Source organism: Pan paniscus, chromosome 1, assembly GCF_029289425.2.
Source record: "Pan paniscus chromosome 1, NHGRI_mPanPan1-v2.0_pri, whole genome shotgun sequence".
Taxonomy (NCBI): Eukaryota; Metazoa; Chordata; class Mammalia; order Primates; family Hominidae; genus Pan; species Pan paniscus.
The window spans coordinates 1,888,368-1,916,049 of record NC_073249.2 but is presented as its reverse complement, the minus strand read 5'-3'; the positions used below and the strand labels follow the sequence as shown (position 1 = coordinate 1,916,049).

At 39.9% G+C, this 27,682-nt stretch overlaps 1 protein-coding gene across 4 annotated transcripts in view; it reads right to left on the bottom strand.

Moving 5' to 3' along the window:
• Positions 1-27,417, bottom strand: part of ZNF124 (zinc finger protein 124) — a 34,872-nt gene extending 7,455 nt beyond the window's left edge. The window contains exons 1-4 of one of the 4 annotated variants that reach the window (XM_055093820.2): positions 26,778-27,417; positions 14,608-25,114; positions 13,927-13,987; positions 10,403-12,324 (exon numbers count right to left, since the gene is read on the bottom strand). In XM_055093820.2, the coding sequence (XP_054949795.1) occupies positions 11,487-12,324; positions 13,927-13,987; positions 14,608-14,641 (933 nt within the window). In that variant the 5' untranslated portion in view covers positions 14,642-25,114; positions 26,778-27,417 and the 3' untranslated portion in view covers positions 10,403-11,486. Of the gene's footprint in view, positions 1-10,402; positions 12,325-13,926; positions 13,988-14,607; positions 25,115-26,777 lie in introns of those variants that run through there. The other 3 variants (XM_008968298.4, XM_008968299.4, XM_063608104.1) reach the window with 3 other exon arrangements.
• Positions 27,418-27,682: the final 265 nt, after the last annotated feature.

The window sequence follows — 27,682 nt, the reverse complement described above, 5'->3', positions numbered from 1 at the left end:
AATTTGGGAAACAGATCTCTACAGCTCTCAACCATTTCATTCTTATCCTGGAGGCAGTCAAAAAGAGATTATTCCTTTTTAGAAAGAATTACATTCAGTCAACAAATTGTAACATATGGATCAGGAGAAGGAAAAGATGGTAAAATCAGCCAATTTTTAGTAGATTTGATGATAAAAGACACAACGTTGTCAGAGTGCAAATGGTTCTGAAATTTGAAAAGGTGACAGAGATTAGTTTCAAGGGACACATGGTGTGTCTGGAGTCAGTTTTTATGCTGATGGTGTGAGCAGTGACAAGGTATTAACAATACCTTCCAAAGTGAGTCAAAAGGTCGGTGAAGTCATTCTGTTGAGAACGGTCAGGGGCCTCCCACATTGTGAGACAAAAAGATCACCTTTCACCAAGAACCACAAGTCTGGCTGCAGTGCTGCCCTCAGCATTAGACATGGATTCAGATTCAATCCACAGCCTGGTTATAGTCAGTCTCTTCAGAGAACAGGCTCTTATTAAAAACCTCTGTTTTTTTTTTTTTTTTTTGACGGAGTTTCACTCCTGTCACCCAAGCTGGAGTGCAGTGGTGCATTCTCAGCACAGTGCAACCTCTGCCTCCTGGGTTCAAGCGATTCTCCTGCTTCAGCCTCCCGAGTAGCTGGGATTACAGGCGCCTACCACCATGCTTGGCTAATTTTTGTATTTTTAGGAGAGACAGGGTTTCGCCATGTTGGCCAACTCAAACTCCTGACCTCAGGTGATCCACCAGCCTCAGCCTCCCAAAGTGCTGGGATTACAGGCGTGAGCCACTGCGCCCGGCCAAAGACTTGTAATTGAGTGACTGGACACAGCAGTAAATCAGCTGCTGAGGTTATTTCCAGTTTGCAGCCTGAAAGGTCTCCTTTTTTCAGACAGTCTATAGTTTTTAATGCAAAAGACCAAACAGCTAGAATGTGAGCAATGACCCTGAGTTCTGACCATTGAGTGGTGTGACCACCCCACTCAGGTTCCGCATGGCTGACACTGAAGTTCAGAAGCCACCATAGACAGTAGCTCAGTGAACACCATGAGGTATCAGTTTCCCTGACCTATTGGTAAAGCAGGGACAGAAATTTAGGGAATACTTAGTGAAGTGGGGGCCCCATAGAGCCAGAAGCTTTGCTTCATATAGTGCAGCAGGGCATAAAATTTCCACCAAAGATAGATTCCGATTTTCCCTTTAGAACTATTTCTGTGCCAGTCCAATTTCCTTCTAGAATACATTATTTATATTTAACAAGTAGTCTTTTGAGGTCTTTCATAAGAGTTCAAATTGACCCACCTCAAAATTGGAATACAAAGCTAGGCAGCCCCCAGCCCTCCTTGAGTTTGGATTCAGTTTGACTGGAGTTCTGTAGCAAGCTTATAACTGACTTTCACATTAGTGTAACCTGCAGTGGTGTCAGGGTGGCTATGAGTCAGACACCCCAAAGAATATCTTTAGGTGCAGGCTCTTTTTGTCAAAGGCTTCAAATGGCAAAGTGATCAAGTTTTTCTTGACTGCTGGAAGAATTAAGCAATGAAAATATGTCCACTTAGCTTCACTAAACCTTATTTGGAAAGCAGAACTCTGGGTTTTTTTCAGGTCTTCTTGTTATTGAGAAAACAGTGCTTACTATCCAATATGCTAAGAGCCAATACATTGAGTTGTCACTGGATTTTTGTTTTTGAGAAAAGCTTTATGTTGAAAGTTCACTCCCAAAGACACAGGAGTCCCAAGCCCGAATCTGTCTCCCTCTGCTGGCATCAAGGCAGAATTTCTACTAGAACAGGTACGGGGGGTAGCTTCTGAGGTTAGGAGGTGACTAGCGGACGATAATGGGAGGTCTGGAATGTCCATGGGCATGCCCAGTTATCTCTTCATGCTTCCTCATGGGTCATATGTGTAAATTTGGGGGGAGTTAGTAGGAAACATAGTGGAAATTCAGGCTATGATGTCAGCAAGCTGATTCTGTGCAGAGTCCCATTGGTTCTATTGGTTCAAACCAATTTCAGCTAGTTACTTTATCTCGTAAGTGGAGGGAATTTCAGTGTTTTAGCAAGTTTTTTTTTTTTTTAATTTGCCATCCTGTAAACTCAAGGATTTCTGTTAGTCATTGGCTTAACTTTTTTTTTTTTTGAGTCGGGGTCTTGCTCTGTTGCCCAGGCTGGAGTCCAGTGGCATGATCTCAGCCCACTGCAACCTCCGCTTCCTGGGTTCAAGCCATTCTCCTGCCTCAGCCTCCAGAGTAGCTGGGATTACAGGCATGCACCACCATGCCTGGCTAATTTTTGTATTTTTATTAGAGATGGGGTTTCACCATATTGGCCAGGCTGGTCTCGAACTCCTGACCTCATGATCCACACGGCTTGGCCTCCCAAAGTGCTGAGATTACAGGCGTAAGCCACTGCACCTGGCTGCTTCTTTAACTTTTTGAAGCACAGTCTCAATTATCAGCTACATCTACTAGCAGAGAGATATTACCATTCTAGACAGGAGCACTGAGACAGACACCTCTGTCTTTGCAGCTAACAGCTCATGCAGGGTGAACATTTTGGATATCAGAGTGTAAAGGTTCTCATGATAAAGACTGACCTGCCCTCTGTGGCAAATGGAGAATTCTGTCTCTCTCACACTCTTCTACCTGTCTCCCACCCAGACTGGAATAATCCCCTCCGGCACTTAGGGGACAGGGAAGCACAAACACATACAACAAAATTCTAACTGTAAATTTTGGTGTAGAAACACAAGAAGACATTGAGTTAGCCCCAAAGGCCCCACCTCCATTGTTTTGTGACATTTCTGCTTTCATGGTGAACCCTGCCCAAGCCCTGTCAGTGGAGTTTTGGTATCAGTGAGTACATAGAGAGAGAGATTCTCTGCTTATAAGCAAGGCACCAACACCCACATTTCCTTTTAGTTTCTAGCAGCCTGTTGACTGCTTTCAGCAAAACCACAAGAACTTACAGTATTTTCTATTTATCCAAAGTGCTCTATCAGCTTTGGGGACTCCTCATTCTTTCCTACTTTGGCTAGGAGAATGAACATATGAGCACATTTAGACTGCTCCTTTCAATTCTCCCTCTCACACAACAACCTCGCTAACAGGTTGGAGAGTGGAGGGATCTTACTCTCTTACTCAACTCTCATTTGGGTAAGAGAATTTGCTACTTGTTCCAGGAAGCCTTCTCATAAGTCCTGGCCAGGTCTGTGGAGAATCTTTCTACTTTCCTCTTATACCAGGTTATAAGGTTATAGATTTATCAGAATCAATCGCATCATCACCCAAGCGGTCAAAAATGTGAACATTCTTGGATTTTTTTCTATTTGCAAGCCAAAAAATTAAGACTGTCAACTTCATGGATATTAGAAGAAGTCATGAGATTCCTGGGCCTGATGAAAAATATTTGATGATTCATCACACAAATGGAAGCAAGAGCTCCATATCTGCATTTGTTCCCCACGTCCACTCCAAGTGACAGGGATGATCAAAGAGACCCAACTGGATGCTTTCTGCTCAGTAGATTTTGATCACAGCTGAGGAATCTCAAGGTTAAGAAATCCCAGTGCTTTGGCAGGGCGCGGTGGCTCACGCCTGTAATCCCCGCACTTTTGGAGGCCAAGGCGGGCAGATCACGAGGTCAGGAGATCGAGACCATCCTGGCTAACAGGGTGAAACCCCGTCTCTACTAAAAATACAAAAAAAAAAAAAAAAAAAAATAGCCAGGTGTGGTGGCGGGCACCTGTAGGCCCAGCTACTCTGGAGGCTGAGGCAGGAGAATGGCATGAACCCAGGAGGTGGAGCTTGCAGTGAGCCGAAATTGTGCCACTGCACTCCAGCCTGGGTGACACAGTGAGACTCCGTCTCAAAAAAAAAAAAAAAAAGAAAGAAAGAAAAAAAAAAGAAATCCCAGTGCTTTAACATGTGTTTCAAAGAAAACCTTCCAACCGCTGCCTCAGAGAAAGGCATAATCTTTATTAAATTGTCCAGGTATTTATTTGGCCTTTGACCTGAAGATACACATCCTTCAAGTCTGTTTCTTTCATTTAAAAAAATCCTGAAAAAGACAGCCCAGAAGAAACGCTTATACAAGATGTGGGAAAATGAAGTGAGAGATCCATGAAGAATTGTCTTCCAAAAGGGAGCAACATTCCCTTACATGTATGAGAATATTGATACAGCCATTATAAAAAACTGTAAGGTGGCTCATCACAATATTAAACTAGAACTACCATATTATCCAGCAAGCCCACTTCTGGGATTATATCCAAAGGAAATAAAATCAGTATCTCAGAGAGACTTCTGCAATCCCAGGTTTATTGCAGCATTTTCCACAATAGCCAAAGACATGGAAACAACCTAAATGCCCATTAATAGATGAATGGATACAGAAATTGTGATACACACACACACACGCAATGAAATATTATTCAGCCATAAAAAAGAATAAAGTCATTTGTGAAAATATGAAGCTGGAGAATATTAAGTAAAATAAGTCAGACACAGAAAGACAAATGTTATATGATCTTACTTACAGATGGAGCTTAAAAACATTGAACTCGTAGAAACAGACTACATAGTGGTTTCCAGGGGCCAGAAGGTAGGGGAAATGGGGAGACATTGCTGAAAAGGTACAAGCTTTCAGTTATAACATGAATAAGTTCTAGCAATCTAATGTACAGCACGGGTGGCAATAGATGTTGTCTCAGTCCCTTCCTGCTGCTTTAACAAAATACCTGACTAGGTAGTTTATACATGACATAAACTCAATTGCTTACAGTTATATAAACTGGGAAGTGCAAAATCAAGCCATTGGCAGACTGTCTCTGGTGAAGACCTTGGTCTCTGCTTTCAAGATGACATCCTGAATGTTATGTTCACAGACAGCAGAGGGGCAGAAAGGGCAGAACTCACTCCCTCAAGTCCTTTTATGAAGTCATTCATCTCAATGATGAGGGCACAGCCTTTATGACCTCACCACCTCCTAAAGGCCCCCACCTCTTAACACTATTGTTTTGGAGTTTAAAGTTTCAACATGAATTTAGGCGGAGGACAAACTTTTAAGTCACGGCAGATGATATTGATTTTGTAACAATTACCACACAATGTGTATTTGGAGATATCTTGAATATATCCAATATTATCTGTCAACTAATATTTTAAAATTAAACATACAAATAAATAAAATATGAAAATAACTTATCCACTGAGCAAAAAAGGCCCACTGAAAATTTCTGACCAAAACTACCATTGACTCTTTGGTGCTATGGGGCTGCTGAAAACTGAAAGATGAAGAAAATAACAGAATTATACAGTCTTCACAGAAAAGTCAGCTTTGAGGGTGAGATATTAACTTGGGTGAGACAATGACAGGTGACGGCAAATGAAAATTCATTATATTTTGTTAGCTTACTGGAAAAAAATAAAATTACTAGCCATAAAAAAACTCAATTCTGAATAAACTGCAAAATCAAATTTTAAATATACATCCTGATTAAAAAAACAAAAACAGCATCTCTGTGGCCTTAAAATAGAGAAAGATTTCTTAAATAAAACAAAAAACATTTAATATGCTGGGGAAAGAACAAATAAAATTCTATTAAAATTAAGACCTTATCAAAATACAGAATAAATTATATTTTGTTAGCTTACTGGAAAAAATGGAATTCCTAGCCACAAAAACACTCAATTCTGAATGAATTGCAAAATAAAAATTTAAATATACATCCTCATTTAAAAAAATCTCTGTGGCCTTAAGAGAAATATTTCTTAAATAAAACAAAATATTTAATATACTGGGAAAAATAACAAAATTTTATTAAAATTAAGAGCTTATTAAAATACAGAAAGAGAGAGACTGAGTGAGAGGGATACCAAAGAAAGGAATCTTATCCAGCTTCATGTAAAAAACCACCATAAATCAAGAAGAAAAAGAGCCCTAAAATAGCGGGAGATGAGCAAAGTAAGTCTTCAAAATAGAGGTTATTCAATAACTAAAAAGTGTGCTGAAATGTTCAAGTCTGTTAGTAATCGGAGAAATGTAAATAAAGCCTGAGACCATCACACAGCAACCAGAAGACTAAATGAAAATGACAGAAAATACCATGTGTTGGGCTGGGCGCGGTGGCTCACGCCTGTAATCCCAGCACTTTGGGAGGTCGAGGCGGGCAGATCATGAGGTCAGGAGATCGAGACCATCCTGGCCAACATGGTGAAGCCCCATCTCTACTAAAAATACAAAAAATTAGCCGGGTGTGGTGGCGGGCGCCTGTAGTCCCAGCTACTCGGGAGGCTGAGGCAGGAGAATGGCGTGAACCCGGGAGGCGGAGCTTGCAGTGAGCTGAGATCGTGCCACTGCACTCCAGCCTGGGTGACAGAAAGAGACTCCGTCTCAAAAAAAAAAAAAAAAAACCATGTGTTGGCAAGGATGTGGGTACCCTAGGAAATTCACACGTTACTTGTTGGCATGAAAAGTGTTACAAGTAAAAAGTGGTACAATTTTGGAAAACTGGTAATATCACCTACAGCTGAAGAGACGTAAACATACAACACAACAATGTGATTATTACACGTTCCCAACAGAAACTTGTACATGTTTCACCAATACCAATACATTTTCTGGAATTTACATAGCAGCCCTGTTCCTAATACCCTCAACTAAAACACATGCATATGTGCATCAGCACGGAGTGATTAATTGTCTGATATTCACATAACAGAATTCAATGCTAAAAAAAAAAAACCAAAACAACATGCAGAATTACCGAAAAACTCAAAACAACCTACTGGATTTTAAAAGCCATGTACAAAAGGGCTCCTGCTGCATGATGTTTATATAAAGTATACAAGAGGAAAGTGACCTATGCTGTTAGAGATCAATATAGTGTCCATCCCTGAGAATAAGTGACTGGGATCACAAGGTGGTATCTGGTGGTATCTTTGGGCTAAAAATGTCGTTCCCCACCCCCCGCTTTTTTTTTTTTAAGATCTAAAAAGCCTCAGACAAAACTGTCCCCAATATTTAAAACTGTATGGTGCTATCCACTTAGGACATGTGCATGTATCTTTAAATATTTTAAATACATGTAAGAATTTTTGTTTTAAGTTGAAGGATGCTAAATAGAGTATTGCTGCCCACAGGGCACAGGTATTAAGTTGCTTGACACTGCGACAGTGTTTAAAAGTAAGCTACAATTTCTAGGTTAAAAACAAAAATAAAACAATATAAATAAATATAATAAATAACTATATATGTAATTATATATATATGAGGGAAAAAGTAGAATTATATTAAAATTTAGTACAAAAGATAAAAAGAAAACAGAGCAGGTATTGTGAACACAGCAACGCAATAAACCCAGTCCCAAATATATCCATTATAATATTCAACAAAATAGACTAATTATTCCTATTAAAGACAAATATTACCTGATTGTATATAGTTGGATAAATTAACCACGAATTACCTAGTACAGTGATATGTTAAATATAATAGACTTTATGGTAAATCATTGTCATTGTAATTACTATTGCTTTTACTTTCTTAATGTGCAATTTTTCAGGATTACTGCTTGATAGATAAGCATAATCTGGGTGTCACACAGAAAAACAATCACACTGTTATGTCCAGATAATGTATTTATGTATGTGAGTATATACTGTCAGTTTCTTGTAATGTTACTATTTTGTAATTATGTTTACAGTTCTATGGAGATGAGTGAATAAACAGATGAGCACTGAACAAACATATACAACCCATGTACTTCTGAGAAGATTAAGGGATTTTAAAATTACTTATCTAGCTTTGGGAGGCCAAGGCGGGCGGATCACGAAGTCAGGAGATCAAGACCATCCTGGCTAACACGGTGAAACTCCAACTCTACTAAAAATACAAAAAATTAGCTGGGTGTGGTGGCGGGCGCCTGTAGTTCCAGCTACTCAGGAGGCTGAGGCAGGAGAATCGCTTGAACCCGGGAGGTGGAGGTTGCAGTGAGCTGAGATTGCGCCACTGCACTCCAGCCTCGGCAACAGAACGAGACTCCATCTCAAAAAAAAAAAAAAAGGTCAAATAAAATCCAATACTCTGCACTGACCATTAGTTTCACCCTTAGAAATGTTACTTGATTTTTTTCAATTATTAAAAGGTTTCCAACATGTAAATGTACACCAGTTAAAGTGTCCCTGCAATGTATTCATCACTGTTATGATGAGCAGCCATGTAGTAACTTTCTATTCTTCACAAATCTGTGAGGTAGGTGCTGCCATTATCAGGATGAGAACTTAAACATCGAGAGGGTAAGTCATTTGTCTAAATTCAGACACTGGACAGGAGTAGAGTGGGGACTTGATCCTGTCTGGACTGAAGTCACGGAGTGCCTTTAACTGACATGCTCTATTATGATTGGTGAGTCATCTGCTATTAGATTTCTGGATGTGAGCACATCACATAACTAGTCTTTTCCTTTCTTGCTGTAACAATTGCCTTATAACATTTCGGATTTCTACTCATGTAAAGTTACAGGTTTCAGGTACTATCTCTACCTGGAAACAGACAGTGTAGACCATCTGTGTGATTAAGGGAGAGAGTTCAGAACCCCAGCAACCCACAGTGGAGAAAACCACCTAAGCCTCCAGTGAGGGCTACTAAATCTTGCTGAAGTTAGCGTCCATAAGAAGGTCATTTTGTCTAAGTTCATCAAGCCTTGTGGTCACAGGATTATATCTTTAGAATGCTGGTGAGCAGCCATGCTAACGAAAGCCCCCTTTGGCTAGGAGTTTAGTACTGGGAGGGGTACTGGGAGAGGATAATATAAAGTGATTATTTCCCTTGTCTTTGCTCATCTGCACCTAAATCATGAGGATCTATGGATATGCACCTCATCAGAAGAGTGCACATAACAGCAGCAAGAGAAAAAGCAGCACAGAAAACACAAGGTCACTATGCTTTCCTACACAACAATCACTTGTCAGGCAACTGTCTGAGATACCTAATTCTCCCCAGAGTGGATGTCTCCTTGTACACACATACGTGTGACATACACACACACAGATATAAGTTGGCTCCGTGTCCCCACCCAAATCTCACCTTGACTTGTAATAATCCCCATGTGTCAAGGGCAAGACCAGGTGGAGGTAACTGAATCATGGGGACGGTTTCCCCCGTGCTGTTCTCATGATAATGAGTGAGTCTCATGAGATCTGATGGTTTTATAAGAATCTGGCATTTTCCCTGCTTGTACTTCTCCTTCCTGCCACCTTGTGAATTTGTGAAGATGCCTTGCTTCCCCTTCACCTTCTGCCAGGACTGTAAGTTTCCTGAGGCCTCCCTACCATGCTGAACTGGGAGTCAATTAAATCTCTTTCCTTTGTAAATTGCCCAGTCTCAGGAATTTCTTCATAGCAGTTCAAGAATGAACTAATAAACTACATATATATGAAATAACACTATATAGTATATAGCACTATAAACTATGCTAGGGTACTCAAATTTCTTTCAATATAGATGCAAAATGTCTCAAAAGATGCTACAAAACTGAATTTACCAATATATAAAAAGACTTACACTTCATTACCAAGAGAGATTTAACCCCCCAAAAAAGCAATGTTGTTTTTGCATCTAAAAGTCAATTTGGCTGGGCACAGTGGCTCACATCTGTAATCCCAACACTTTGAGAGGGCAAGGCAGGAGAATCACTTGAGCCCAGGAGTTTGAGACCAGCTTGGGTGACAAAGTTAGACCCAATTTCTTATTTTAGAAAGTCAATTAATGTTAACCATGTTAACAGAATAAATTTGAAAAACCACAAGATCATTCCAATAGATGCACAAAAACCATGAGAAAAACTTCAACAACACTTGACAATGAAATATTCAATAATAATGAACAGCAGGAAACTTTCTCAACCTGCTTTAAGGAATTTATTTTAAAAACCCTCAGCTAACATCATACATGATGATAAGACTGGATGCTTTCTGTCTCAGATTAGACACAAGACACTGTTCGATCACAGGTCTCTCTCCTTAAACCAATGTGACCTATGCAAATAGCCAAAAATAATGACAATGTAAAGAACAACAGATGAAAATAATAATTCACGTGAGAATATACTCTATAATAAACTTTACATACTTACAAATTGACAGCAACTCTATTAGCAAAGAAAATAGACTCATTTATCAATGGCCAATTAATAACAAAATAATTAAAACTACACAGAAGTTAAACCTACAAATACATTTCACACATCTACTGTAACCCACAAAATTTTTTAAAAATTTTAAAAATATTTTATATTTTAAATATTTAAAAAATATTTTTTAAAATGGCTATGCAAGAAAAAAGGAAAAGAAATACATTTCAATTTACCCATATAACCAACACACTTTAAAATGGGTAGAAAAAGGAAATTTATTTACCAGCTTAAAAAAGAAGAATACATATTTAACTCTTGTACTACTGCTTGAAGAATACTTACAGAAGTCTTGCCTCAGCTGGGCGTGGTGGCTCACGCCTGTAATCCCAGCACGTTGGGAGGCCGAAGCGGGCGGATCACGAGGTCAGGAGATCGAGACCATCCTGGCTAACACAGTGAAACCCCATCTCTACTAAAAATACAAAAAATTAGCTGGGCATGGTGGCAGGCACCTGTAGTCCCAGCTACTCAGGAGGCTGAGGCAGGAGAATGGCGTGAACCTGGGAGGCAGAGCTTACAGTGAACCGAGATTGTGCCACTGCACGCCAGCCTGGGCGACAAAGTGAGACTCCATCTCAAAAAAAAAAAAAAAAAGTCTCACCTCAATTTTTTTTTTCAAAAGAAGTGAAAATCTATATTCTAGAGAGACTCTTCAAAAATGAGCAACCAATATATTCAATTTATTTATTGCTCCTAAAACATCTCATTCACATAGTGAATTTTCCTGAGAATTGTACTATAATTATTTTCCATAAGGTTTTCCATAATATTTACATTTACAGGATTTATTTCCAGTGGGAGTTTTCACATGACCTTTAAAGTAATTGTTAAAATTCAGAATTTTCTGTATTTCTAGGATTTCAATCTGGTGGGCATTCTTTTATTTATACGGTCAATCTGGAGTATGTGTTACCATGTGTCTCTGAGTGAGTTATAGGATAAATGAAGGCATTCTCACATTCGATACCTTCATAAAGTTTTTCTCTAGAATGAGTTATGTTATACCATCAAATACCACTGGAACAACTGCAGGCCTTACCACATTTTAAACATTCATACGGATTTTCTTCAGTGAGTCCTTTCAAGTTTTCAAAAAGAAATGGAAAAATTGAATGCTTTACCTTATTGCTTATAGTCATAGGGTTTATCTCCAGTTTGATTCCTTTCATGTATTTGAGGAAATCTGGGAAAATTAAGTACTTTCCTACACCTTACATTCACAGTTTCTCTCAAGTATGTGACTGTTCATGTTTTTGACAAAAACTGTAGTGATTAAAGCCTTTACATTTTTTTACATTTATAGGGCTTTTCTCCAGTATGAGTTTTTTTATGCTTCCAAAGGGTACTAGCACGACTAAAGGCTTTGCCACATTTCTGACATTCATAGGGTTTCTCTCCAGTATGAGTCCTTTCATGGTCACGAAGGGAACTGGAACATCTGAAGCCTTTACCACAATTGTTACATACATAGGGTTTCTGTGCTATATGAGTTTTCTCGTGTTTCTGAAGGGAACTGGCGTATCTGAAGGCTTTCCCACATTGCTTACATGGATAGGGTTCTTCACCAGCATGAGCCTTTATATGTCCTTGCAAGGAACTGAGACAACTGAAAGCTTTGCCACATTCCATGCACACATAAGGTTTCTCTCCAGTGTGAGTTCTTTCATGGTAGTGAAGGCAATTGGAGTAACGGAAGGCTTTCCCACAGTGCTTACATTCATAGGGTTTCTCTCCAGTATGAGTTCTTTCATGGTCACGAAGGTGACTGGAACGACTGAAGGCTTTCCCACATTGCTTACATTCATAGCGTTTTTCTCCAGTGTGAATCCTTTTATGTCTATTAAGAGAACGGGAAAAACCTAAGGCTTTCCCACATTCCATACATTCATAGGGTTTCTCTCCAGTGTGATTTCTCTGATGTATCTGAAATGAACTGGGAATATTAAAAACTTTCTCACATATTGTACAACCATAATGTCCATTTCCAGTGTGCATTACTGTGTCTCTGTGAACCCTTGTGACAGAAAGGGAAGTTTTCTGACATTGTTTACATGTACATGGCTTCTTTCCGCATTCCTCACACCCATATGGGTTGTTTCCAGAATGAGATATGATGTGCCTATGAAGGGATGAATGACGTATGAAGAATTTTTCACACACAATGCATTCATGTGGTTTTACTCTAGCAGGAATTTTTTTGTTCAGATTAAAATTTGGCATCTGGAGGTTTTTCTACACTGACTTATTTAATTTTACACAGTATGTCTATCATATGACTTCTACAAAAAATGACAACCCCATCATTAATGGTTTATTAGTTATTTTCTTTTATTACTAAGTCTGAACTTACACTGCTACCAATATCAGAGAAAGTGCAGGTTTTCTAACATAAACAAATTGAACATAAATGGATTGATTAGTCTACAACATGGCTCCCTCCCCTATAGCTATTAACAATACAGTAATATTCTCATATGCAGTTTCTTAGTATTGAATACAGTTGGGGTATTTACTCCCTTCAAATTTCATGCTGAAATTTGATCCTCATGTTGGAGGTGTGACCTGGTGTGAGGTGCTTGGGTCATGGGAGCAGATTCCACATAAGTGGCACTGTTGTGGTAATGAGTGACTTCTCGCTCTATTAGTTCCTGAAAGATCCGATTGTTAAAAAAAAAAAAAAATGGTCGGGCATGGTGGCTCACGCCTGTAATCCCAGCACTTTGGGAGGCCAAGGTGGGCAGATCACTTGAGGTCAGGAGTTCAAGACCAGCCTGGCCAACATGGTGAAATGCTGTCTCTACTAAAAATACAAAAATTAGCTGGGTGTGGTGGCGTGTTCCTGTAATCCCAGCTACTTGGGAGACTGAGTCCGGAGAATCACTTGAACCCGGGAGGCGGAGGTTGCAGTGAGCCAAGATTGCACCACTGCACTCCAGTCTGGATACCAGAGAGAGACTCCATCTCAAACAAAACAAAACAAAACAAAAAAACGCCAAAAACTTTGGCACTTCCTTTCTCTCTCTCTTGCTCCTTCTCTCCCCATGTGACATGTCAGCTCCCCTTCCCCTTCTGCCATGACTGGAAGCTCTCTGAGGTCCTCATCAGAAGCAGATGCTGGCTTTATGCTTCTGATAAAGCCTGCAGAACCATTAGCCAAATAAAACTCTTCCTTATAAATTACTCAGCCTAGGTATTCCTTTATAGCAATGCAAGTAGACTAAAACAATACTGTTTTCAAGTGAACTATTTTGCAAACATTTAACATCCATGTTACATTGAAGTATATATTTTTGGTAAAAACTTTGAGAATAAATTGATGTTGTCTTAATTTATTTTGTTTGCTTGGTTTTTTTTTTTCCCCCGAGATGGTGTTTTGCTCTTGTTTCCCTGGCTGGAGTGCAATGGCACAACCTCGGCTCATTGCAACCTCCACCTCCCAGGTTCAAGCAATTCTCCTGCCTCAGCCTCCCAAACAGCAGGGATTACAGGCATGCACCATCACACTGGGTTAATTTTGTATTTTTAGTAGAGATGGGTTTTTGCCGTGTTGGTCAGGCTGGTCTCAAACTCCTGACCTCAGGTGATCCGCCCACCTCAGCATCCCAAAGTGCTGGGATTACAGGTGTGAGCCACCATGCCTGGCCTTGTTTGCTTTAAACATATGATTATATACTACAATTGACCCCAAGGGGGACTGCTTCCTCTTGTGAGTGCAAATTACCTTAGATTTCTTGAAGAATTTTTGTACTGATCTTCAATGCTCTGGTCTTCCCCTTTGTTTCCTAAAATGTAGACCCAGAAATATATTACAAATTATTTGAAATTATAGAAAAATTACTAGACTCTAGGTGCTATGTTGGGGATATGGTTTGTACCCACCAAAATGAATGCTGTAATTTGGTCATCAATATGGCAACATTGTTTGTGTTATGGGTACAGATTCCTTATTAATAGATTAATGTCCTTGCTTGGGAATGCATGTTTTCTCTTACTCTTGCAAGACTGAATTAGTTGCCAGAGGGCAGGTTGTTATAAAAGCAAGTTTAGCTCCCAAGAATTGCTCTTATTTTCTTGCTGTGATCCCTTTGCACATGCCCACTCGCTTCTGCTTCATGCCCTGAGCTGAAGTAGCATCAGGTCCTTACCAGATGCAACCTTGGACTTTCTAGCCACTAGAATCATAAGCCAATATAAAATTATTTTTGTAAATTACCCAGGATCAGGTATTCTGTTATCACAATTAAAAAATAGACTAAGAAACAAGAGTCATTGCACACTGGGTCCATGCCTCATTCACTCATCAAAGTGTTCCCTTTGTACATTCCAAATCATGGAATGACATTGAAAACCATGAAACACTTACTTTCTGATTGACTAAGTGAAGAAATACTGTGATTCTTACCTATGGAAGCCAGATTCCTGAAGGTTTCCTGCATCACGTCTCTATAGAGATTCTTCTGGGAAGGATCCAACAAAGCCCACTCCTCCTGGGTGAAGTTCACAGCCACATCCTCAAAGGCAACCGAGTTCTAAAATATTCCACATTTTTGTAGAGGATGGATGAGACTGAAAGCACTGGAAATCTGTAGTCAATTTATAAGATGTTCACCTGATTCTGTGGTGAACATTTATTCCACTATTTGGTCACTAGAACTATGACTCTGTCTACACTTACTTTCTCCCACATAGCAGTTCTTTTTTTTTTTTTTTTTTTTTTGAGACGGAGTCTCACTCTGTTGCCAGGCTGGAGTGCAGTGGCATCGTCTCAGCTCACTGCAATCTTCGCCTCGCAGGCTCAAGTGATTCTCCTGCCTCTGCCTCTCAAGTAGCTGGGACTACAGGCACACGTCACTATGCCCAGCTAATTTTTGTATTTTTAGTAGAGACGGGATTTCACCATGTTGGCCAGGATGGCCTCGATCTCTTGACCTCGTGATCTGCCTGTCTTGGCCTCCCAAAGTGCTGGGATTACAGGCGTGAGCCACCGCGCCCGGCCAGCAGTTCTTATGCTAAAGTTGAACTGTTCAGCAAGGCAGCAGCAGAGAAGGAACACCCTTCTTGTTGGTGGGTCCAGGGAGTAATATTTGCTGTTATGATTTTTCTTTATAGCATATACCTGCAGTACATATCATAACAAAGTCTTACTATCTGGTGTGCATAAGAGAGTTAATATGAGCCGTCACAAGACTACTTACCCTTAGAAATACCTGCTACAAAGTTCAACCTTTGCTGGTATGAGGGAACTTACATTTTAAGAGGCATCTCAACAACCTAAGTGATAAAAGTAGCTCACTGTTGCTAAATAGTTTATCTAAACAATCTGGTATTTGCTGAACCCCTGTTTTCCTTCCAAAAGTCTATTATTTTGTTTTATTGTAGCAGTGGTGCCTAGGGGGATCAGCCTCAATAAACAAACAAGAACACACTCTGAGCACTGAGTATCTGATGAGCTTCCCTGGTAGACAATATTTCATATATGATGTCACAACTTTTTAATTGGGAAATTGAGCCCAATCCACGTGGTTACACAAAGAGAAAATGTGTAGAAGCTTATAAGTGGTTCACTCAAGCCCAAATTTAATCAAGAGGTAATTAACACTAATAATCAATATTCAATAATCCAAAAATAATTATTTTACAATTTCTACTGAAAAATGTCAAAGCAGAATAGAATAAGTGAAAAGGCATGCATTCAAAGAAAAAAACTCAATGTCATCTAGATGTCACCTCTTACAAATGATATTTATGTAAAATTTCATAGATGCCTGAAACAGACTTTCTAGCAGTTCAGCAGAAACTACTTTTCAAAACCTACAGAAATAACAAACGCCTAACAACCGTCAAAGTCTTCTGAATAACAGTGTGATGGTTTGCCTAATACACATCAATGATTTTCAAATATAATATTCAGGGCAGTGTAGTATAAGCAGAGAGATAAAGAACTAGGCCAAGAGAAAGGCATATAGTCTTTAATGAGCTGGAATTGATATGGAAAGCTGACTAATAACAGATGAGGCATTGTAGGATAGTGAAGGAAGTATCAAGCACTTTAAACATGGAACAAAGCTAACCAGTATTTAATTGGGAAAAAAATGAATTGCATTGACCTCTATTAGTTGGACAATAATCAATTTGTCATATATTCAAACGTAAATAGACCACTTGCAGAAGTCACAGACAAGGTTTTTTTTGACATATGAATAGGAGAAAAGGAGCAAACAATAGAGACTGACAAATTCAAATATATTAAAATTAGGAGAATTAAAAGACAAAAAACAGTAAAATAAAAATCTGCAATACATGCAATATAAAAGAAATTAGTGTGCACAGTAAAAATGAATGAAAACATGATTAAAAAATGGGAAAAAAAAAAGCAAAAGATACATAACAAGAAAAAAGACCATTTATGGAAAGAGATCCATTTTCTTGGTAATAAAACAGCCAAATAATATGGCATATTACTATAATAATAATAATAGTAAATAATAGTTCACATTCTTTAGAAGAACAAAAATTAGAGAATCTCAAGTGGTGATTACCACACCAAATAAATACGCAGAAATGAAGGCCAAGGCAGTGGATATACTCCATTGCTATTTCCAGTAATTTGAACTTTATTTACCACAATCTACAGTCCAGTAATTTTTCTCTAATGTCCAGAAAATTTATTGTGCATTATCAGAGTTTATATTCAGCATTCTTAAGGAAAAGAAATTCCAACCATGAATTTCCCATCCAGCCAAAAGAAGCTTCATAATCATTTTCAGACAAGCAACTACTAAGAGAATTTGTTCCCACTAGATCTGCCTTATAAGAGGTCCTAAAGGGAGTGCGAAATATGGAAAGATCATTAACAGCCACCACAAAAACACACTTAAGTACATAGACCAGTGACACTATAAAGCAACCATAGAAACAAGTCTGCATAATAACTAGCTAACGACACAATAACAAGATCAAATCTACACATATAAATAGTAACTTTGAATGTAAATGGGCTAAATGCCCCAATTAAAAGGCAAAATGACAAGCTGGATAGAGAAACAAAACCCAATCGTATGCTGTCTTCAAGAGACCCATCTCACATGCAATGACGCCCACACATTCAAAGTAAAGAGATAGAGAAAAATCTACAACACAAATGGAAAACAGAAAAAAGTAAATCTAGGAGCAATAGGCCATACCATATAGCCTAGGTGTGTGGTATATTATGCCATCTAGGTTTGCGTAAGTACACGCTATTATGTTCTCACTATAAAACTGCCTAACAACACATTAAGCAATGTATGACTGTATATCTTTACTTATATATAAAATATATTAACCCTTGGCAAAAAAAAAAAAAAAAAAGCAGGGATTACTAGTCAAATTTCAGATAAAACAGACTTTAAACCAAAAACAAAAAAAGACACGGGTATTACATATTGGTAAAAGGTTCAATCCAACAAGCAGACCTAACTATCCTAAATACATATGCACCCAACACAAGAGCACTCAGATTTATACAGCAAATTCTTACACACCTACAAAGAGACTTAACCACAGAGTTAACAGTGGGAGGCTTCAATGCCCCACTGATGGTATTAGATCATAAAGGCAGAAAACTAACACAGATATTTGAGATCTGAACTCAACACTTCACCAAATGGACCTAATGGACACCTACAGAACTCTTCACCAAAAAAACAACAGAATATACATTCTTCTCAGCTGCACATGGCACATACTCTAAAATCAACCACACATTCAGCCATAAAACAATCCTCAACAAATCAAAAGAAAAAAATGAAATTAAGGTAGAAACCAAGAAATTATTTGAAACTAATAAGAACAAACATACAAGAATCTCTGGAACACTGCTAAGGCAATGTTAAGAGGAAATTTTATAGCACTAAATGCCCACTTCAAAAACTTTGAAAAGATCTCAAATTAGCAACCTAACATTACACTTAGAGGAACTAAAGAAACAAGAGCAGACCAACCCCAAAGCTAGCAGAAGACAAAAAAACCAAAATCAGAGATAAATTGAAGAAAAGAGAGAAAAAAAAAAAGCAAAAGATCAACAACTTCAGGAGTCAATTTTTTGAAATAAGATAGATTGCTAGCTAGACTAATAAAGAAAAGAAAAGGAGAGAAGATCCATATAAACACAATCAGAAGTGACAAAAAGGGTATTACCACCAGACTCACAGAAACTAAAAAAAAAAAAAAATCCCTCAGAGGCTATTATTACAAACATCTCTATGCATACAGGCTAGAAAACCTAGAAAAACGAATACATTCCTGGAAACAAAAAACCTCCCAAGATTGAACCAGGAAGAAATGGAATCCCTGAACAGAAAAATGAGCTCTGAAATTTAATCAGTAATAATAAACCTATCAAACAGAAAAGCCAGGACCAGATGGTTTCACAGCTAAATTCTACCAGATGTATTAAGAAGAGCTGGTACCATTCCTTCTGAAACTATTCTAAGAAACTAAAGAGGAGAAACTCCTTAACTCATTCTATGACAGCCAGCGTCATCCTGGCAGGCATACAACACATGGCAGGCATACAACAACGAAAAAGAAAACTTCAGGCCAATATCCTTGATGAACATAGATGAAAAATCCACAGATGTAAAATACTAGCAAACCAAATCCAGCACACACCAAAAACCTATTCCACCACCATGATTAAGTAGGCATTATCCCTTGGATGTAACAGTTCAATATATACAAGTCAATATATGTGATTCACAACATAAACAAAACTAAAAACAAAAAAACAACATGATCATCTCAATAGATGCAAAAAAAAGCTTTAAATAAATTTCAACATCCCTTCATGTTAAAAACCCTCAACAAACTAGGCATCGGAGAAACATACTTCAAAATAATAAGAGCTATCTATGAAAAACCCACAGCCAACATCATAGTGAATAGGCAACAGCTGGAAACATTCCTCTTGAGAACTGGAACAAGACAAGGATGCCCTCTTTTACCACTCCTATTAACATACTACTGAAATAAAATGCATCCAAATAGGAAGACAGGAAATCAAACTTCTGTTTGCAAATGATATGATCCTATACCCCCCAAAACCCCACAGTCTCTGTTGAAAAGCTCCTGATAAACAACTTTAGCACAGTTTCAGGACAGAAAATAAATGTACAAAAATTAGGAGCATTTCTATACACGAATAATATCCGTGCAGAGAGCCAAATCAGGAAGGCAATCCCATTCACAATAGCCACAAAAAGAATAAAATATCTAGGAATATAGCTAACCAGGAGATGAAAGATCTCTACAACGAGTTACAAGATGCTGCTGGGAAAAAAAAAAAAAAAACAAACAGAGATGATACAAATGAATGGAAAAACATTCCATGCTCATTGATAGGAAGAATTAATATTGCTAAAATGGTCCAACTACCCAAAGCAATTTAGATTCAATGCTATTCCTATCAAACTACCAATTACATTGTTCACCAAATTAGATAAAACTATTTTAAAATTCATGTGGAACCAATAAAGATCCCACATAGCCAAGCAAGAAGAACAAAGTTTGGAGGCATCATATTAACCAACTTCAAACTATACTACAAAGCTACTGTAACCAAAACAGCATGGTAATGGTATAAAAACAGACAGACTGATGGAGCAGAATGGAAAGCCCAGAAATAATGCCACACACCTACGACCATCTGATTTTTTTTTTTTTTTCTTGAGACGGAGTCTTGCTCTGTCACCCAGGCTGGAGTGCAGTGGCACAATCTCGGCTCACTGCAAGCTCCGCTGCCCCGGTTCACGCCATTCTCCTGCCTCAGCCTCCCGAGTAGCTGTGACTACAGGCGCCCGCCACCCCGCCCTGCTAATTTTTTGTATTTTTAGTAGAGACAGGGTTTCACCGTGTTAGCCAGGATGGTCTCGATCTCCTGACCTCATGATCCACCTGCCTCAGCCTCCCAAAGTGCTGGGATTACAGGCGTGAGCCACTGCGCCTGGCCAACCATCTGATTTTTGACAAAATCAACAAAAACAAATAATGAGGAAAGGACTTCCTATTCGATAAATGGTGCTAGGATAACTGGCTAGCCACGTGCAGAAGATTGAAACTGGACCCCTTCCTTACACCATATACAAATATAAACTTTAGATGCATTAAAGACTTAAATGTAAAAATTTAAAGATAAAAAAACCCTGGAAGATAACCTAGGAAATACCATTCTGGACATAGGACCTGGCAAGTATTTCATGATGAAGACGCCCAAAGCGACTGCCACAGAAGAAAAAGTTGACAAATGGGACATAATTAAACTAAAGAACTTCTTCACAGCAAAACAAACTAACGGGATTAAACAGAGAACCTACAAAGTGAGAGAAAATATCTGCAAACTATGCATCTAACAAGGGTCTAATATCCAGAATCTGTAAGAAACTTAAATAAATTAACAAGCAAAGAGGAAACAAGAATGAAACATTAAAAAGTGGGCAAAGGACATGAACACTTTTCAAAAGATATACAAACATGAGAAAAATGAACATTATCACTCATCACTAAAGAAATGCAAATTAAAACCACGATGAGATACCATCTTATACCAGTCATAATGCTGTTACTAAAAACTCAAAAAATAGCCTGGGCAGGGTGGTTCATGCCTGTAATCCCAGCAGTTCAGGAGGTTGAGGCAGGAGGATTATTTCAGTCCAGGAGTTCGAGACCAGCTTGGACAATATAGTGAGACATTGTCTCTAAGAAAGAATAAAAAAAGTAGCCGGGCCTGTTAGCACATGCCCATAGTCCCAGCTACTCGCGAGGCTGAGGTGGGATGACTGCTTGAGCCCAGGAGGCAGAGGCTGCAGTAAGCCAAAATCGTGCCACTGCACTCCAGCCTGGGTGACAGAGCAAGACACTGCCTCAAAAAAATAATAAAGTGAAAACAAAACAAAACAAAACCAGATGCTGGTAAGCTTGTGGAGAAAAGGGAATGCTTATACACTGCTGGTGGGAATTCAATTCACTCATTTTGGAAAGCAGTGTGGTGATTTCTCAAAGAAATTAAAACAGAACTCCCATTCAACCTAGCAATCCCATTTATTGAGTATATATCCGAAGAAATAGAAATCATTCTACCATAAAGAAATATGCATGCATAGGTTCACTGTAGCATTATTCACAAATGTGTATATACCACATTTTCTTTGTCCAGTCTACTGTTGATGGGCATTTAGGTTGATTCCATGTATTTGCTATTGTGTACATGTACCCCTGAACCTAAAATAAACATTTACAAAACAAGCAGAATACATATACAATAAGAGTAAAACACATATAAAAGAAATCTGTGTCTTAAATCTTATGTAAAAAGTCTCTAAGGGCGCACCAGCAAGTTGGATAACATTGATGAGGTGAACAAATGTCTAGAAACACACAGTGTACCAAGAATGAATCATGAAGAATTAGAAAATCTAAACAGACTCACAGTTATATGACATTGATGTAGTAATCAGAACCCCTAAATTGGACAGATACTACAACAAGCTACAAATGTTCTTTATAACTATTAATGCAGAAATCCTCACTTAAATACCAACAAACCATATGTAGCATCATACTAACCCAGAAATCCTCACTTAAGTACTTAACCCAGAAATCCTCACTTAAGTACTAACGCACAAATCCTCACTTAAGTACTCACAAGCCATATTTAGCAGCACAGTAAGGATTATACACCAAAACCAAGTGAGATTTATCCCTAAAATAAAATGGTTCAATATATGAAAAATCAATCAGTGTAATGTATGACATTAGCAAAATGACTGAAATATCGTAGCTATTGCAACTGATGCAGGAAAAGTATTTGGCAAATTATTAAGACCCACTCATGATAAAAATACACAGTAAACTAGGACTACAAGGAAACTACAGTATGAAAAACCAGCACTAACATCACCATCAATGCTGAAATACCAAAACAAACAAGCAAAAAAACCCTTTTCTCTCAAGATCAGGAAAGAGCAGTAGAGAACCTCTGCTTTTATCACTCCCATTCAACACAGTATTGGAAATCCTGGCCACAGTGATCGGGCAAGGTTGCTGTACAGATTTAGCATTAATGTGCCAAATGCAGGCAACAGAAAACAGCACAGACTTACCCACTCTAACAAATTCTTCACCCTGCAGGAAACAAACTGATGTTTTGGTTAATTTTTGTAATTCACCAATTTATGTACCACACTTTTGTGTGTGGAAATGTATTCACTTTCTGTAACCATAAAGGAAGAGAGATTTTTCCTATTTCTCTTCCCTGGTAGCACTCCTGATTAAAAGCCCTAGAATTTCATTTGAAACTACCCAAAAGAAGAGACGAGACCTCAGAAAGTTACCACATACGCTCAGGGGAATGAAAATAAAATATATCAAAAAAACTCTTCTAAACATTGGCTTGGGCAAAGAACTCATGACCAAGAACCCAAAAGCAAATGCACAAAAACAAAAATAAACAAATGGCACCTAATTAAATTAAAAAGCTTCTGCACAGCAAAAGAAATAATCAGCAGAGTAAACAGACAACCCACAGAGTGGGAGAAAATCTTCACAAACTATGCATCCTACAAAGGACTAATATCCAGAATTCACAAAAAACTCAAATCAGCAAGAAAAAATTCCATCAAAAAAGTAGGCAAAGGACATGAATAGTTCTCAAAAGAAGATATACAAATAGCCAACAAATATGAAAAAATGCTCAACATCACTATCAGGGAAATGCAAATTAAAACCATAATGAGATACCACCTTACTCCTGTAAGAATGGCCATAATCATAAAATAAAAAACAATAGATGCTGGGATGCTGGAGTGGATGTGGTGAACAGGGAACACTTCTACACTGCTGATGGGAGTGTCAACTAGTACAACCGCCACGGAAAACAGTATGAAGATTCCTTAAAGAACTAAAAGTAGAACTACCATTCAATCCAGCAGTGCCACTACTGGGTATGTACCCAAAGGAAAAGAAGTCATTATATGAAAAAAACACGGCTGGGCGTGGTGGCTCATGCCTGTAATCCCAGCACTTTGGGAGGCTGAGGCAGGTGGATAACCTGACGTCAGGAGTTCGATACCAGCCTGGCCAACATGGCAAAACCCCATCTCTACTAAAAATACAAAAAAAATTTAGCTGGGCGTGATGGTGCATGCCTGTAGTCCCAGCTACTTGGGAGGCGAAGGCATGAGAATCCCTTGAACCCAGGCGACGGAAGGTTGTAGTGAGCCAAGATCGTGCCACTGCACTACAGCCTGGGTGACAGAGTGAGACTCTGTCTCAATTAAAAAACAAACAAAAACACTTGCACACGCATGTTAACAGTAGCACAATTTGCCACTGCAAAAATACGAAACAAACCTAAAATGCCCATCAACCAATGAGGGGATAAAGAAAATGTGGTGGAATACTACTCAGCCATAAAAAGGAATGAAATAATGGGCTTTGCAGCAACTTGGATGGAAACGGAGGCATTATTCTAAGTGAAGTAACTCAGGAATGGAAAACCAAGTATTCTATGTTCTCACTTATAAGTGGGTGCTAGGCTATGAGGTTACAAAGGCATAAGAATGATATAATGGACCTTGGTGATTTGGGGGCAAGGGTGGGAGGGGGTGAGACTTCATATTGGGTACAGCATACACTGATCAGGTGACAGGACCAAAATCTCAGAAATCACCACTAGAGAGCTTATCCTTGTAACCAAAAACCACCTGCTACCCCAAATGTATTGATATAACATTAAAAATGTTTTTAATTAAAAAACTAAATATATATAAAGTGGATTTAAAATATCTACATATATTTAAAATATCCACTTCTTTCTTTGCCTCTTTGTAAATATTTTATCTTTAAAGCTCTATTGATGAAATACATTTTATGTTTACCTAAGGCACCAATAAATGAACAAAGCTTTGCAAGAGGACAGCCCAGGGAGCAGCGCTAACTGGAACACAGATATGTTTGACTCACATGTCAAGTAAGACCATCTCTCAAACAGGAGAGTCCCTGGTCCCCGGTCTCCTCATTGGAGACTAGGTACTCAAGGACCAACTTCCCAGTGCACTGCACTGTGGCCCATTGTGTGCCTAAGGTGCAGTTTGCTTGGCAGGTTTTTGTGTCATCTTCCTGGGAAGAAATTTTCTTGTTCTTTAAGGTTGTTTTTCTCCCTTCACAAGTGTGAAAGAATCCAGAGGGCAGGAATCATTTCTGTCTCTCCCTCAAAATACCAGCATTGGATTGGATGACACCAGTGTCTCTCCCAGTGTCCCCACTGTGTCCTCCCACCCCATCCTGCTCAAGGAAGTACTCAATGCCCACGCTCCCCAGAAACCTGTGCCGTGTCCCCACTGTGCCCCAAATGCATTTTGCTTTTCAGGTTCCTGCCTCACTGCGGGGCGGGGTTTCCTTGTACTTTGGAATAGCTGTTCTCCCTTCACAAGTATGAGACAATCCAGAGGGCAGAAATTCTTTCTTCCCTCAATACCAGTATGTGACTAGCTGACCAGCATTTTGTCTCTAAGGAGTGATAACGGGGGTAAGAGAAAAAAAAAAAAATCTAAGTCCCAATGGATTAGCTTTTTAGAGGAAGAGTATAGAAGAGTATCCCAGGAGACTCCTCTCGGTCCCAGGGGATTCATGCCATCCAGCTGCTCCTCTGAGAGGCTCCACCCCTAAACCTCACCTTGTCTTCTGGGAGAAGAGGACCCAACAGCTGACATTCACTATGACACTCCAAGAGACATGGCCAGTGTGGGCACATTAGGTCATCCTCAAACAGTTTTGAACCCAGGACCCAGAAAAGACAAGAGGGTGGCTGAGGACACATCACCACGTGAAGGTTCCAAAGGGAAACCTCCATCCAAAGACGTTTGTGAGTGTGCCTAGGGAAGACAAAAGGAGGAGAGGTACAAAGAATTTTTTATAGTGGACTAGATCAGGTGATTATTCTCTGTTTTCACGAGAAATGTTCAGAAACAGCTCCTCACTGCTCAGTGAAAACATGATAAACAATTACAATACTGCATCTGGTTCAAATGCACAATAAAGAACAAATAATAATGTTGTAAATTGGAGAGGGGAAGTTGGAGTTTGAGAGTATGAGGAAGAAACTGGAAATTCAGAATTTTACTGCAAGTTCTAGAAGAGTTAGGCTGGGGAATAAGGTCATGGATTTGAGACCCTGCTTGCCTTACATTTGGAAAATGCAGGGGAAACCAGTACCCTTGTGGAAATAATTAAATAGGAAGAAATTAGACTGAAGTTGTAGCAGGACAAGCTGCAGACAAAACCCCTCAGACACCGAGTTAAAGAAGGAAGGGCTTTATTCCACCGGAAGCTTTGGCAAGACTCACGTCTCCAAAAACCGAGCTCCCCAAGTGAGCAATTCCTGTCCCTTTTAAGGGCTTACAGCTCTAAGGGGGTCCGCGTGAGAGGGTCGTGATCGATTGAGCAAGCAGGGGGTACATAACTGGGGGCTGCATGCACCGTCATCAGAACGGAACAGAACAGGACAGGGATTTTCACAGTGCTTTTCCATACAATGTCTGGAATCTATAGATAACATAACTGATTAGGTCAAGGGTCAATCTGTAACCAGGCCCAGGGCGCGGCGCCGGGCTGTCTGCCTGTGGATTTCATTTCTGCCTTTTAGTTTTTACTTCTTCTTTCTTTGGAGGCAGAAATTGGGCATAAGACCATATGAGGGGTGGTCTCCTCCCTTAAGTGATGATGGTGCCCTGAGTTCCTCACCAAGAAAACCTAAAGGTACTTCATGCCTTTCTTGTAATTAACTTGAAGGGAAAGAAAACTTGACCAACCCCAAATCAGCAATTTACCTCTGATTACATAACCAGGAACCATCCACCTAAATAATCCGAATAACAGAACTACATAATTATAACCAATTAGTTATTAAACTGGGGTTGCTTTGGGCTGGGCGGGGTAATCCCAGCACTTCGGGAGGTTGAGACCAAGAGTTCAAGACCAGCCTGGGCAACACAGGGAGACACCCCCCCGCCCCACCCGATCATTAAAATAAAAAATAAATAAATTTGGTTTGCTTCCTTAGACACTTTATAGAAGCCTTTCCATCAAGACCGTCCGGTGGCCCACAAACCAAAAACCGTGGCTGGGTGCTCCCCTACTCATGAATCGCTGTTTGCTCAAACTCTGTAACGCTTTAATTAAACCTCAGTTTAATTTTTAACAGGATTAAGGAGGGACTGGAAACGCCAGTGGCCACAGCTCCTCGCAGGCGGGAGCCCGCACACCGCGCTGGGCCTCCCCCGAGGCGCCTCGGGTCTCACTGCAGGATCCCGAGGAGCCGCGGGGCTGCGGGCGCGGGCCGGGGAGGGAAGCTGATTCGGGCAGGACGGAAGTCGCCATGGAGACACGGGACGGGGGGACGGGAGCCCGGGGTGCCGCTGCCCGCCCAGCCCTGCTGGGCGCCAGAAAGGACCGAGGGCCGCGCCGCGCCAGCAGGGACCCGGGTCCGGGGCCGCCACAGCCCCTTCCCTTCTCCAGACCCCCGGCGGCGCAACTCACCATTTCCCAGCTTCCGGGGTGTCCCGACATCCTCCCTGCGAATCCCCCAGTACATGCAGGTCACAGGAGGGCCCCGGCTGCGGCAGAGCCTCCTGAACCGCCAAGAGAGAAGTTCGAGAAGGGCAGCGGCTACTGAGCGAGACACGCACGTGCGGACACGAGAGACAAAGGCCGCGCACACCCGGAAGCCGCCTCGGGTTTTCTAGCGGAGCGCCCGATTAGGCAGTCCCCGCCCCGGTGCCCCTGATTGGGTAGGGCCTCAGGCCCCGCCCCCTCAGACTCTCAGTGACAGGTGACAGCTCCCGCGCGTGTCTGAATGAGGCAGCGTTTTGGCTACAGCTCTTCTCCGCGAGGGCTGTCCCAACCTTGCCTAGGGGACATTCACTTATACACACTTAACCTTGTATACAATGTTACATTCATTTGTGAATAATATATATGATATTTAAAATAGGAAACAATATAATAATAATTCTTTTAAAATTTCAGACTTATTAACCTTCATGGCCTCTGGTCTTCTGAGGAAGCAGTCCGAGGAGCCCGAGTGTTGAAACGGGAAGCAATCCTCCAAGGCAGCGATTTCCACAGACATCACATGTGAGCCACAGGTGTCATTTTAAAATTTCTAGTAGCAACAGAAAAGAGGAATAAACAGGTAAAATTGATTGCAATACTTTATTTAACTCAATATATACAAAATAGTATAATTTAAATATATGATAAATATAATATTAATGAAGTATTTTTTGTTGTTCTTTGTTTTTTGGTACTAAATCTTTTAAAGTCACTCTGCGTTTTAAACTTCCAGCATGTACCGATTCAGACCAGCCACATTCTAGGTGCTAAGTAGACCCCTGTGGGCAATGACTGTCACACTGAAGTGCAGTTTTGAGGGCTCTGGTTCC